Genomic DNA, 14,944 nt, shown 5'->3' on the forward strand with positions numbered 1-14,944 from the left:
ATCCCTGGACTGCTGAACCACGGCATAGTGAGAGGCGAAGGTATGGACTGAGGACCAGGTAGCTGCGCGACGTATCTCGTGGATGGGCACATGAGCCAGGAAAGCAGCAGATGAGGCTTGAGCCCTGGTAGAGTGTGCAGTGAGGTGGCTCGACGGAACATGAGCCAAGTCATAACAGGCGCGGATGCACGATGTCACCCAGGATGAAATCCTTTATGAGGAAACAGGTAGGCCCTTCATACGCTCTGCCACCGCGACGAAGAGTTGTGGGGTTCTGCGGAAGGGCTTTGTCTGCTCGATATAAAAAGCGAGTGCTCTACGGACATCTAGGGAGTGCAGCTGTTGCTCCCTGTGTGATGAATGTGGCTTCGGGAAGAAGACCGGAAGGAAGATCTCCTGGTTAACATGGAAGGCCGATACCGCTTTGGGGAGAAAGGCTGGGTGTGGTCGCAACTGCACCTTGTCCTTGTAGAACACAGTATATGTAGGGTCTGCCGTGAGAGCCCAGAGCTCGGAAACTCGTCTTGCTGATGTGATGGCCACGAGGAAAGCGGTTTTCCAGGACAGGTAGAGAAGGGAGCAAGTTGCTAATGGCTCGAATGGGGCTGACACAAGTCTGGTAAGAATCAGGTTGACGTCCCAGGTTGGGGCGGGGCGGCTTACCTAGGGGGATAGCCGCTCCAAGCCCTTGAGGAATCTAGATACCATAGAATGTGAAAACACCGAGCAACCATTCTCCCCTGGGTGAAAGGTAGAGATGGCCGACAAGTGCACCCTCAAAGATGATACCGCTAGGCCCTGTTGTTTAAGGGACCAGAGGCAGTCCAAGATGGTGGGGATGGAGACCTCAGCGGGAAGAACGTTGTGCTCTCCACACCAGCATGTGAAACGCTTCCACTTGGCCAGATATGTTGCTCTAGTGGAAAGTTTTCTGCTACCCAAGAGTACTTATTGCACTGGGGCAGAGCAACGCAACTCAGACTGGGTCAACCACTCAGGAGCCATGCTGTGAGATGGAGGGACTGTAGGTCTGGGTGATGCAGTTTGCCGTGGTCCTGAGTTATCAGGTCCAAGTGAAGAGGTAGTGGGATAGGGTCGGCTATTGACAGGTCTAGCAACATGGTGTACTAGTGCTGCCTCGACCACACTGGAGCGATCATGATCAAGTGGGCTCTGTCCCTGCGTACTTTCAGCAGGACCTTGTGGATGAGCGGGAATGGTGGAAAAGCGTATAGCAGGTGAGTTGTCCACGGTATCAGGAAAGCGTCCGCTATCGAACCCTCTGAGAGGCCTTGAAAGGAACAGAACATCTGGCATTTCCTGTTCTCGCGAGACGCGAAGAGGTCTACACGGGGAAATCCCCACTTCTGGAAGACTGAAAGAATAACGTCCGGGCGAAGTGACCACTCATGAGAAAGGAAGGATCTGCTGAGGCGATCCGCCAGAGTGTTCCGAACCCCCGGGAGAAAGGATGCTATGAGGTCTATAGAGTGGGCTGTACAAAAGTCCCAGAGTCATAAGGCCTCCTGACAAAGGATCGAGGACCTTGTCCAGCCCTGTTTGTTTATATAGTACATGGCTGTTGTGTTGTCTGTGAATATTGACACACAACGGCCTTGCAAGTGCTTTGGGAACGCCTGGCAAGCAAGGCGGACTGCTCAGCTCCCGGACACTGATGTGCAAGGCCAGTTCCTGAGATGACCAAAGGCCTTGCGTGCGTAGATGCCCGAGGTGAGCACCCCAGCCGAGAGATGATGCGTCCGTCGTCAGGGATGCAGAGGGCTGGGGCGGATGGAATGGCAGCCCTGCACACACCAGGGAGGGGGTCAGCCACCATTCGAAGGAGCCTAGGATGCTCGGGGGAATGATGACGATCATGTCTATGGCATCCCTGCCTGGTCAGTACACTGAGGTGAGCCATGATTGGAGGGGACGGAGGCGCAGTCTGGCGTATTTCGTCACAAACATGCAGGCCGCCACATGACCCAGGAGAACGAGGCAAGTGCGAACTAAGTCAACGGAGCAGCTTGCAGACTCTGGATGATGGCTACCATTGCCTGGAAGCGGGGCAGCGGTAAGCAGGCTCTGGCGAGGTTGGAGTCCAGGGTGGCGCCAATGAAGTCTATCCTCTGAGTGGGAATCAGAGTGGATTTTTCCGCATTGATCATTAGGGCCTAGATGTAGGAAAAGCTCCTTGACAATGCCGACGTGATGGATCACTTGTGCCTCAGAGGTCCCTCAGATGAGCCAGTCGTCTAGATACGGAAAAACGTGTATCCGACGGCGGCGGAGGTGGGCGGCGACTACAGCCATGCATTTCGTAAATATTCTTGGGGCTGTAGAGAGGCCGAACGGTAGGACCGCGAACTGAATATGTTGGTGGTTGACTACGAACTGGAGGAACCTCCTGTGAGGTGCGTAGATGGCTATGTGAAAACATGCATCTTTCATGTCGATGGCGGCATACCAATCTCCGGGATCCAGGAATGGGATGATGGTCCCCAGGGATATCATACGGAACTTCAACTTTATCATGTATCTGTTGAGTTCCCGCAGATCCAGGATAGGTCTGAGACCCCTCTTTGCCTTGGGGATTAGGAAGTGGCGGGAGTAAAACCCCGTGCCCCATTCGTGTTCCGGTACCTCCTCTATGGCTCCTTTGGCAAGGAGCGTCTGCACCTCCTGGAGGAAGAGCTGCTCGTGAGAGGGGTCCCTGAAGAGGGAAAAGGAAGGAGGGTAGAAGGGGGGGCGTGAAATAAATTGGAGGTGGTACCCAAATTCCAGCGTGCATAAGACCCAGCGATCTGACGTTAGCCGGGACCACGCAGGGAGTAAAAGGGAGAGGCGCTTGGAGAAAGGAGGGAACGGACCCTGTGATGATACTGGTACGACGCCCTTGAGTGCACCTTCAAAAGGAGGGTTTTGGCCCTGTGGAAGGTTTGGAGGGACCTTGGTTCTGGCCTCCTTGGTTGCCTGACTGCCTCTGGCGACCGGTTCTACCCCGCCTTCTAGCAAAGTCCTGTCTCTGTCTGGGCTGAGGGTAAGAGCGGTGTGGCTGGGAGTGGAAGGGCCTGCGCTGAGTCACTGGCGTGTGCATGCCTAGTGATCACATAATGACCCTGTTACCTTTTAGGCTTTGCAGCCTAGGGTCTGTCTTATCGGAGAATAGGTCTTGCCCTTCAAAGGGCAGGTCCTGGATTGTATGTTGGAGCTCCGGGGGAAGGCCTGAGACTTGCAGCCATGAGATATGCCTCATAGTAACCCTGGAGGCTAGGGTCCTGGCCGCTGAGTCTGTGGTGTCCAGGGAAGCCTGGAAGGAAGTTCTAGCCACCGTTTTTTCCCTCGTCCAGGATGGCTGCAAATTCCTGTCGGGAGTCCTGCAGGAGCAACTCCTTGAATTTGTCCGCCGCCACCCAGGTATTATAATTATGGCGGCTAAGGAGGGTTTGTTGATTAGCCACGCAGAGTTGGAGCGCCCCTGCAGCATAGACTTTGCGCCCCAGCAAGTCCATGCGCCTCGCATCTTTTGATTTCGGGGCTGGAGCCTGCTAGCCATGGCGTTCTCTCTCGTTGACCGACTGGACAATGAGGGAGCAAGGAGGGGGATGGATGTATAAGTATTCGTAGCCCTTGGAGGGCACCATATATTTACGTTCCACTCCCCGGGCAGCAGGTGGGACAGAGGCCGGAGACTGCCAGATCATGTTGGCATTGGCCTGGATCATCCATATAAAGGGGAGGGCCACTCTCGTGGGGGCATCAAATGATAAAATGTCCACCACTGGGTCCTCTGCCTCCAGGACCTCCTCGACTTGCAAGTTCATATTCTGTGCCACATGCCTGAGGAGGTCCTGGTGGGCCCTCAGGTCGATTGGTGGAGGGCCTACAGATGACGTTCCAGTTACTGCCTCGTCAGGGGAGGAGGATGAGGAGAGACCTGGGACAAGCGGGTCAGTCGAGGGTTCTTCTTGGTGGACAGCCTCTGTCTCCCTTGGGATCTGGGAGTCCTGTGGCTGGACTGACACTTCCTCCGAAGCAGAAGGAGGAGGGCGGCTTATAGTGGCTTCCAGCACCCGGTATTCTGATGTGGCAGAGCGCGATGGGCCTGGATGTGCACCTTAGGCCTGATGACATGCCCAAGGTGTCCAGAATGCCCACTGTTGAGGTCTGTGATCCTGAGTCTGGGGCTTGTGGAATATCGTGGTGGGCACATCGGCGTCTCTGTCTTGGGCATACGCACTGTCCGCCTGCGAAGACACGGACGGGTGCCGGGACGGCCAGGGAGGAGCTGAAAGACCATGGTACTAGTCCCTCTCTCTCGCCATTAGTGATCTCCTCGGCACCAAGGATCGGTACCTGGAGTCATACTGTTGCCGAGAGCGAGACTGGGACCTGCAACCGGCGCGGTGCCAGGGAGGTCGACCTGGATCTCGAAGGTCTGTGGTGGGAACGGCTGTGAGAGTCACAGGGCCGGAAGCGGTGCTGGGAGCTGGAGGAGTACTGAGTACCGGGCCGGAGGCCGAGACATCGACCTATGCTGCGAGTACAACCGGTATCGAATAGGCGAGCGGTGCCGGGACTGCGAGCGGTGTTGGGACCATGATCGTTGATGAGACCGTGAACGGCGCCGGGACCTGGATCGTGATCGGTGCCGGTCTGCCGAGCCAACTGAAGGAGGTCTCATTATGGCTGGCTTGCCTCTGGAGTGTAATACCTGCACCGGCAGTGCCGGGGGTTGAGGCAGGCCAGACTCCGTTATGGCTATAAGGTCCCTGGCTGTGGAAAATGTCTCCGGTGTAGAGGGGACCGTAAGCTCAACCACAGGCCTCGGCGGGGAGCTCTCAGGGACCAGACTCAATGGCCCCCGCGGGACCAGAGTCAACAGTACCGCAGCAGTCGGTGCCGCGGCAGGTGCAGGTGCCGGGTGGTCTGAACGAGGCTGCGTCTGTGGCGCCGAGGGCCCTTTTGCCTTCAGTATTAGGAAATACCAGGAGTAGAAGCCTTTGCCCCTGAGCTCCCGTGGGACTTCCTCCACCGCCCCTGCCTCTGTGAGGGACTTCACTTCTTGAATTAGAAGTTGCTCATGAGAAGGGTCCCTAAAGAGAGACAGGGAGGGAGGTTGGTGGGGCGGAAGGGAGAAGAACTGGATAGAATATCCCCTCTTTACTATGCGGAGCACCCATTTGTCCGAAGTAATTCGGGACCAGACACGGTAGAAGTGGAACAGACGTGACCCAAAGGTAGGGGTGGAAGGATCCAGAGTCTCTATCGGTAGGTCGTCCTCAACCGTACCACCAAATAGGGGGTCTAGGTCCAGATGGTGGTCTGGCTTGGCTAGACGCCTGGCCGGAGGGGTGGCGCTGGTGATGCCTCCGGCCATTTCTGCCCCGCCTGCACCCCAGCTCCTGGCGAGTCTGTGGCTGGTATGGGTGAAGGGCCGCCTGCGGCCTTAATTGTCTGTGCTGAGTCGCAGGGGTATGCAAGCTCAGCGAGCGAAGCGTGGCCCTCGAGTCCTTTAAGCTATGGAGATATTTGTTCGTTTTCTCCGAAAACAGCATCTGCCCTTCGAAGGGGAGGTCTTGAATCGTCTGCTGGACCTCATAGGGCAGGCCCGAGACCTGGAGACAGGCTCCCCACCGCATGACCAGGCCCGTGGCCAGGGTGCGCGAGGCTGAGTCCGCCGCATCTAAGGCGGCCTGGAGGGAGGCTTGAGGGATCAGTTTGCCCTCCTCCACTAGGGCCGAAAACTCTGATCTCGAGTCCTGGGGAAGGAGCTCTGCAAACTTCGACATGGCCGAACAGGTGTTGTGGCCCTATCAGCTTACTATTGCCTGTTGATTGGCAATGCGGAGTTGGAGACCCCCCGTGGAGTACACCTTTCTACCAAAGAGCTCAAGTCTTTTTGCATCCCTGCTCTTCGGTGTCGACCCCTGAAACCCTTGACGCTCCCGCTGGTTAGCTGCATCTACTACCAGGGAGTCGGGGGAGGGTGGGTGTACAGGTGTTCATGCCCTTTAGAGGGGACGAAATAGCGCTGCTCCGTCCTCTTGGCAGTAGGGGCCAATGAGGCTGGTGTTTGCCATAGGGTGCGGGACGTATCCGCTATAGTCTTTATCAGTGGGAGGGCCACGCTGGATGGCCCGGAGGGGGCCAGAACGTCCACTACAGGGTCTGCGTCCACCTCGATCTCCTCTGCTTGGATTGCGAGATTTTGAGCTGCTCGCCGAAGCAATTGTTGGAGGATTCGAGTGTCCTCTAGGGCCGGTGCCGCAGCTGTGCCCGAGACTGCCTCATCCGGGGAGGACGACTAGGAGATCACACGGATCAGCCCTTCCTTCGGTGCATGTGGCCCCTCGGGGTCCTGTGGCACACGGTACTGAGGTTGCGGTGCCGGTTCCGAGTCTAAATGCGGCACCGTGGCTGGTACAGGGGTCGCCAGTAAGCGACTTGGTGTATCATGCGGTGTCGGCGGAGCCCGAACTGGAGCCACTGCCGGTGTCGCTGCTCAGTTAGGGGGTGCTGCACTTGACAATGGCACACTCCTGCCCGGCAATGGTGCTGGTGCGGGAGGCAGCTGCGCCAGGGCCACTGACGTCGAGGACACCGAAGCCGATCGTGACCGAGGGCCAAACGCCTGGCCTACCGACTGATGGTAGGCCCAGGGAGTCCAAAACAGCCACTGCGAGGGTGGCTGCCATTGTTGCTGCCACTGCGGGTAATGTTGGTGGTTCACCCCCGAAACCGATCTCCTGCTCCGTGACCAGCTGGATCGATAGGAGTCTGCCTCTGAGTCTGAGGTCTCTGAGTATGAGGACCTGGGGAGAGCAGCGCCCAGTGCCGAAGGAGAGCAGTGCGGAGGCGGCAGGGAGCCTCTCCTCTGGTCCGGTGCCACCTTCACAGCGCGGTGCAGGGAGGGTGGTGACAGCATGGCCAGCTTGCCTCTAGACTGTACTAGTGGATGGACCACAGTAGGCAACTCCCTACGATGCGGGAAGGCCAGTGCCGGGAGGCCCATTAGGTCTGAGGCGACCTCGAACGCCTCCGGCATCAACGGGGGGCGTATGTCTCCACTGAGTTCCGGGGAGTTAGGCTGGTCCAGACTCGACCGCCCTCTCTGCGGTGCGGGAGTTGACGGAACCACGGAGGGCTGTAGCCCAGCCTGTCCGCTTACACCCACGGACGGCATCGGCCTCGGATCCTGGTGGGGTGACCGATCCCTCATCGGCTTCTTTCTCTTGGCGGGCACTGGCGAAGGTGAGCAGTGCCACACTGAGGCCAACTTCCTATTACCCGACTCCATCTGGTGCCGGGTTTTCGATGACTTGGGCTGGGCCCTAAGTCCTGATGTCGGTGCCAGGGCACTCCGCACCGAGGACGACGTGCTGGGCTCCGCCTCAGCCAGTTCTGGGTCTGAGGGTGGTCGCAGGGCCGCCTCCATCAGGAGGACTCTAAGTCTTTGAGCCCTGTCCTTCAGAGTTTGCAGGCGGAAGCCTCTACAGACAGAGCACTGGTCCTTTTGGTGACTCTCTCCAAGGCACCTCAAACATGCAGAGTGTGGGTCACTCTTGGACATGAATTTCCCGCAGTCCTTGAGAGTTTGAAGCCAGGGGACCCGGGTATGCCCCAGACAGCGACAAAGACTCTGGCTGGGGGGGACTCCCCCAACTACGAAAAACTATATACAAAGATCTATCTAACTAACTATAATATGACTGAATACACGGACTAAATAGTAAGGATAGGACACTGCCAACTTGCTACGCAAGAGAAGTTCCAGCTAGCCGTCACCGGCGGTAAGAAGAAACTGAGAGGGTGGAGGGTCAGCAGGCCCCTTTATGGGCGTCATGGTGGCGCCACTCCAGGGGGTGCTCGGGCCGACCCTACGGATGCTGCTAAGGGAAAATCTTCTGGCTGGCGTGCACGTGGCGCGCGCATGCCTACTTTGAATGGACATGAACAACCACTCGAAGAAGAAACCTGTGTTTTGTTTGTTTTCAAATCTTCTCCAGTGGCAGAATGAGAAGGGAACTGTTCAACTATGACCCCAAAGTGGCTTCAAAATCATTTGGAAAGGGATTGCTTGGCAGATGGCCAAACCCTGGAGACTCCATGGAGAAGTCTAAGAAGTCAACATAGGACATTCAGAAAAGCCAGCAATGCCCCTCTGCCACGTACACTGGCCAAACTGGACAGTCTCTATGCAAAAGAATAAATGGACACAAATCTGACATCAGGAATCATAACATTCAAAAACCAGTAGGAGAACACTTCAACCTCTCTGATCACTCAGTAACAGACTTAAAGGTGGTAATTTTGCAACAGAAAAGCTTCAAAAACAGATTCCAATGAGAAACTGCTGAACTTGAATTAATATGCAAACTAGATACCATTAACTTTGGCTTGAATAGAGACTGGGAGTGGCTCGGTTATTACACAAATTGAATCTATTTCCCCATGTTAAGTATCCTCACACCTTTTTGTCAACTGTCTGAAATGGGCCATCTTGATTATCACTACAAAGGTTTTTTTTCCCGCAGATAATAGCTCATCTTAATTAATTAGCTTCTTAGAGTTGGTATGGCAACTTCCACCTTTTCATGTTCTGTATTTATATATATCTTCTCACTGTGTGTTCCATTCTATGCATCTGATGAAGCGGGCTGTAGCCCACAAAAGCTTATGCTCAAACAAATTTGTTAGCCTCTAAGGTGCCACAAGTACTCCTGTTCTTTTTGAGAAAGGTTAAGGTGAATCAACTAAGGTTGTGGAGTCAGTGCATATAAATTAAAGCACGTTAACCCCTCTCCCTGTATGGTTGCTCTCATTCAGAAGCAAAAAGGCCTTAGTTGGGAGAATTAAGTTAGAGTGAACTAAATCGCTTTGCTCCTGAACGAGAGCCTCCACGTGGCAGTTAACACACTTGAATTTATGCCCATTTACTTCACATCTTGAGTTGATTTGCCTTAACTTTCGTTAATATCCCCAGACAGACAAGCGCTAAATTGCTTCCTGCATATCCTGGAGAAGAGATACAACCCCAAGTGTCTTGGACTAGGGGAGAGATCAGGATGCAGAAAAATACACTGTATCTCATGGATGTCACCACTTCTGGGATGGAAAGGGCAGCTGTTTAACAAAACAGAAACAAGGAAAACGAAGCTGCAGGAGGAATTTAGGACATTATGATTAATGATTCTCCATTGCCATGCACCTTGGGCTCCATTCACAAAAGAACTTAGGCACCTAGGTGCCACCTTAAGTGCTTAAATGCCAGAATCAGGCCCCAGTGGGATTCACAATGCCACTGCTCAGCTGCCCTTGAACCCTCCAGAACCTAAATGTTTTGCAGTAAAAGTTCCCTAGGCACCTGTGTTTCTGTTTCTGTGGTCGCCCCATCTCAAAAAAGATATATTGGAACTGGAAAAGGTTCAGGAAAGGGCAACAAAAATGATTAGGGGAGACATTAATAAGATTGGGACTTTTCAGCTTGGAAAACAGATGACTAAGGGGGGATATGATAGAGGTCTATAAAAGCATGACTGGTGTGGAGAAAGTAAATAAGGAAGTCTTATTTACTCCTTCTCATAACACAAGAACTAGGGGTCACCAAATGAAATTAATAGGCATCAGGTTTAAAAACAAACTAAAGGAAATATTTCTTCACACAATGCACAGTCAACCTGTGGAACTCTTTGCCAGAGGATGTGGTGAAGGCCAAGACTATAACAGGGTTCAAAAAAGAATTAGATAAATTCAAGGAAGATAGCCATTGCTGGACTTATTAGTCAGGATGGGAATGGGCGACAGGGGATGGATCACTTGATTCCCTGTTCTGCTCATTCCCTCTGGGGTACTTGGTATTGGCCACTGTCGGAAGACAGGATACTGGGCTAGATGGACCATTGGTCTGACCCAGTATGGCCATTCTTTTAGCACACACACTGCAGCCCCATGCCAGGTGTCCAGACACCTAAGTCCGCAGAGCAAGAAACAGTAGAAGATAGGTGTTCCTCCATCTAATTTGCCTGCATGGCCCAATCCAGTAAGTGTGCTTAGACCTTGCCTACCAGATCGGGCTCCTATCAGGAAGCACACACAAGGCAGGAGGGGTGGGAGTGGGGAGGAGGATGACCTCCCACATAACCTTTAGTCCAGTGGTTAGGGTACTCACCTGGGATGCCAAAACCACGTAGGCCCCTAACGCCAAGAGAGCGTGGTCAGCCGAGAAGCCCCAACACAGGGAGGCACCTCCCTACAGCACGGACCTATCTCCAAGGAAGTGGTGGGGTTTAGCACATGCCTCTCAGCTTGGCCTCTTCCACTGGCTGGTTTAGGCAGGGAGCCGCCTAGCTCGCAGGCTTTAGTGAATCCCAGAGACGCGCCTCTCTCTTCCCATTCAGTACATAGGGAGCCTAGATGCCGAACTCAGGCTTTGTGAATCTCAGTTACCAGGGTAACACCCAACATCACCACGCCGTTTCTTTGCCAATCTAGCCCCTCCTGTCAGATTTACACCTGTACAGTGTGAGTGCAAAGCAGGTGTGAAATGCTACCTTTCTAAGTTGGTAGCACTTTGTCCTCATTTCGCATCAGTGTAAATAATTACACAAAGTACACAGCAATGAAGAATCAGGCCCTGGATCTTTAACAAAAGTACCACAGCATCTTTAATGACCACAAATGGTTAGGACTTAAGTTTAAGAAGGGAAGATCCTTTCTGCTACCTTCACTTGTTACATTATCCCCCTGCCTCCTTATATATAGAAGCTACTGTAAATGCCGTGAGTCAGCTTGTTTCTTTACCTTGGCTTCAGGATTGTCCTCAAACTGTTGTCTCACAAAAGTATCAAAAGTATCCCAGCAGTTTTCCATTAAATTTCCACCCAGTGACCATAAATAGCAGAAAACAAAAGTCTGGCAGATTATGGTTTTTAATTTTGATTTATCCTATAAAGAAGAAAGATAGTTAATCCGTATATTTTGTATATTACTTTTCATTACATCAATGTCTTAAAAAAAGTCCTGCTATCATGAAAGCTGAATTAGTATTCAGTAACAACAATACTCGTGGAGAGTAAGCTCTGCATGTTCTCAATCCAAGGGCCAATAGAGTTTAAAAATGTTCAATTTATGAGCCTGCCTGGTCATTCTGAATAACACACTTCACAAGTCTACAACATGAGCTCTGTGCAGCTGAGGCAGGAGACCAGCAGGCATGGGGAAGGGGGTGCAGGGGACTAGGGCCGCAGGGGGCACAAGGAGGGGGCACAAAGGGCTAGGGCCACAGGGAGAGAGGTATTTTGATAGTATTTTATTTTAAAATGTATTTTAAAATGCAAATTCCAGTTTACTCAAGTTAAAACTACTTTTCAACATGGTCTAAAACAGGGGTCTCAAACTCAATTTACCTTAGGGCTAGTGCCAGTTCTCAAATCCTCCCAGTGGGCCAGTAATGTCACTCATGCCACCCAGAACCCACCCCCCAAAACTCCAGCCCCCACTTGCCTAAGGTTCTGGGAGGGAGTTTGGGTGGGGGAGGAGGTCTGGGGTAGGAGATTGGAGTGCAGACTCTGTGATGGAGTTTGGGTGCTGGGTGCAGGCTCTGGGTGGGAGGAGTGCCAGCTCTGGGAGGGAGTCTGGGGGCAGAGGGGGTGCAGGTTCTGGGAGGGAGTTTGGGGGAGGGTGTGTGTGTGGGAAGGGGGAAGCAGTGCAGGCTCTGGGAGGAAGTTTGGGTGGGGGGGCCATGGGAAGGGGGTGCAGGCTCTGGGAGGGAGTCTGGGGGCAGGAGGGGTGTGAGGGAAGGGATGGGGGTGCAGGCTCTGGGAGGGAGTTTGGGGATAGGAGGGGGGGTGCAGGCTCTGGGAAGGGGTCAGGAGGTGCAGTGCTTACCTGGGGCTCCAAGGCAGGGAGGGCTGGGGGGTCTCCACATGCAGCTGTCCCCAGGCACCGCCCCCATAGCTTCCCATTGGCCGTAGGGGCACTCGGGGCAGGGGCAGCATGTGGAGGCACAGCCCCACCCCACCCTGGGGCCACAGGGAGGGGCCAGCAGACACATGGAGTGAACAGGCAGACACTGCTCAGCTCTGCTGCACTGCTGGGGCCTCAGGCCATTGTAAGTTGCCTGGGGTGGGTGGGAGGAGCGCCTGGGGGCGGCAGGTGGGGCCAAGGGAGAGACCAGGCCCCAAAACTCCTGATGCCCTGCGGGCCACACTGGGGAGGTTCGCGGGCGGCAGATGGCCTGCAGGTCAGGAGTTTGAGACCCCTGGTCTAAAAGCTAACATCCCACTCAACAGAAAGGTACCAGTGCTCTTCTAAACAAAGAAACTATCATTTCTGAATATCAGTCAGTTCAGATCATTAATAGATTTCATGATTTCAAATCAAACAACACAAGCTACAAAACAAAACAAGTTATTTAACATAGAATGTGATTATTCCACATTTAAATTTTATGTAAGAATTGTACGTAAGTGCTTCCTACATATCTTGAGTGTATTATATATTAGTATGTTAAATACTTATACCATTTTAAGATCAGGGCCTCCTTTTCCAAACAGCAAAGACTCCAGTAAACAACAAAGTGTAGTAACTTTACTGATGTCCACTTGTGGAATAGCTTGTGAGCATTTTTTATTGACAAACTTTAGACCATCATCAATATAGCGACAAAACAGATCAAACAAATGCTGTTTTGCTTCCTCATTTAACTAAAATGAAAACAATATTTTTATGAATATTTAAAAAATTGTTTTGAACAAAGCACACATCATAACAACAAGCTGTACAGCATCCTTGACATCCAGAATATACTGATAAATTTTGTACACATGCACACACAACACATTTTTATATATTATAGATATACAAATGAAGGATTATGCTGACAGGTCTGTTCCTGCAACCCTGACTCATGTCAGTAATCCTTATTCACATGATTTATTACACTGAAGAAAAATAATAATCTGGAATGTTTCATGAAGTGGAAAAACACTTAGATGCATGTTCTGCATATTTTTATATATTTTATACATTTAGATTCCTACTTTATTACAGTTAATTATAATTACTGGTTTATTAAAATGTTACTATTAATAATAATTTTGTTTAATTAATTAAAATAAATAAATAAAAATATAAATCCTTAATATTTATTAGATATCTGTTGCTAACAAGTTCTTTCAGGGGGAGATTTGAAAGTGTGACATCAGTACGTAAAACTAACTTTTCTGACACCTACTTTATTTGGAAGACCTGCCATCCAAGTCTGTACATATGGGACCCATTTCAGTTCCTCGGGGTCAATGTATACCATTCCACATCGGCTAACTGTTGCAGGCGAAGCAACCCTCAGATCTTGTACCTGAAGTGTATGGATATTGCATGTAAAACATGATACCGTATATTTCAAATGTACCTAACAGAGAAGGTATATTTCCAATTCCCTTCACCCTGAGTTAACTTGTGGACAGGCATTCAAGTATGAACTGTAATCTACCACTTTATTCATTTTATTCCGCATTAGCTTCTTGATCACCACCATCCATCTGCAATTTCCTCCTTCCAATCAGAAGACAAAAATGCATAACTGGTAAAGGAATTTCTCTTTTTTTTGGCATGCTGATTCATCACTATCCACCAGTGTGTAAATTATGATCATATTCACACAGAGAACAGCTTTACTTACCAGTTACACCAAAAACCAGATTAGTTAAGCATCAATAAATAGGTCTGCTAGTGAAGTGTTTTGGAACCATGGAAAAACTGTGTCAACAATATAATATAGCAACTAAATCAGGGTTTTGACATGACAAATCACGAGAGCACTCATAAGTGCATTTTAATGTATTCTTTACACAAGAGAGCTTTTCTAGAACAGTTAGAAACGTGAACACCTCCCAAATCCTTGGCCACACTGGAGAGAAAGCAAATGCACAATTTCTTGAATACTTACAGGTCACTCTTAGCTTGGAGAATTCACTGTTTCCAGAACTTTAGCGGATGTTATTTCTATTTAATCATACCTATAAGAGTTCTTGAACACTTTGAGTATTGCTAGGCTCCCAATGCAATACTCATCATTAATAATATGTAGTATTTTCCCAGTTACATCAGCCAGATCACCATGTCAGTGATCATATTCAAGCACTCAAATGCATGCATTTTCAACAGTAATGAGGTTTTTCCAGTTTGATTAACTTTGGTTAGCTTTTTCCTGGCTGTCTGAATAGCTGCAGCAGCATACGTATCATCCAACCTAATACTGATCCCAATGGAATACAGTAGGAATGAATCTGGCCTAAAATATCTAGGCTGGTTAAATGATCATAGAATATCAGGGTTGGAAGGGACCTCAGGAGGTCATCTAGTCCCACCCCCTGCTCAAAGCAGGACCAACCCCTAGACAGATTTTTGCCCCAGATCCCTAAATGGGGCCTTCAAGGATTGAACTCACAAACCTGGGTTTAGTAGGCCAATGTTCAAACCACTGAGCTATCCCTCTGTCCCTCCCTGCCATTGGTAAGTGGAATGTAAGAACCAGAGAGTTTAAACATAAAGGAGGGAAAAGAATTGCATAGAGTGGCACTATGTTGAGGGTAATCAGATAATGAGGTGAAACTTAATCCTGACAGGATATCAGAAAAAAATTCCAAACAGTGAAATCTGCTAGGAATCGTTCTAGCTCTCTTTTTATGATCTATGAATAATATTATTATATCAGAAAGGCAACTTAGTTTCTGGGTAAAAATAAGATTGTGTGAGCAGGTGACCAGGAGAGATACAATGAGATAACAGAAGTTACTCAGGTCTAATATTAGCTTCCAGGTAACTACCTGATGTCAAAGACTGCTTGGCTTTGACCCTGAATTGCTAACATGTGAAAGGGAAGTCATTCTGGAGAAATCCCCATTCTCATCCTCGCTAGAAAGAAAAACAGAGACTGGCC

General features: G+C 50.7%; 1 protein-coding gene across 8 annotated transcripts in view; it reads right to left on the minus strand.

The window, feature by feature from the left end:
* Positions 1-14,944, minus strand: part of DNAH6 (dynein axonemal heavy chain 6) — a 220,717-nt gene that overhangs the window by 126,107 nt on the left and 79,666 nt on the right. For all 8 annotated transcript variants that reach the window (XM_030566691.1, XM_030566692.1, XM_030566696.1 and 5 more), the window contains 3 exons: positions 13,238-13,360; positions 12,525-12,707; positions 10,804-10,947 (listed from right to left, as the gene is read on the minus strand). In XM_030566691.1, the coding sequence (XP_030422551.1) occupies positions 10,804-10,947; positions 12,525-12,707; positions 13,238-13,360 (450 nt within the window). The remainder of the gene's footprint in view (positions 1-10,803; positions 10,948-12,524; positions 12,708-13,237; positions 13,361-14,944) is intronic.

This window comes from Gopherus evgoodei, chromosome 6 (assembly GCF_007399415.2).
Source record: "Gopherus evgoodei ecotype Sinaloan lineage chromosome 6, rGopEvg1_v1.p, whole genome shotgun sequence".
Lineage (NCBI taxonomy): Eukaryota > Metazoa > Chordata > Testudines > Testudinidae > Gopherus > Gopherus evgoodei.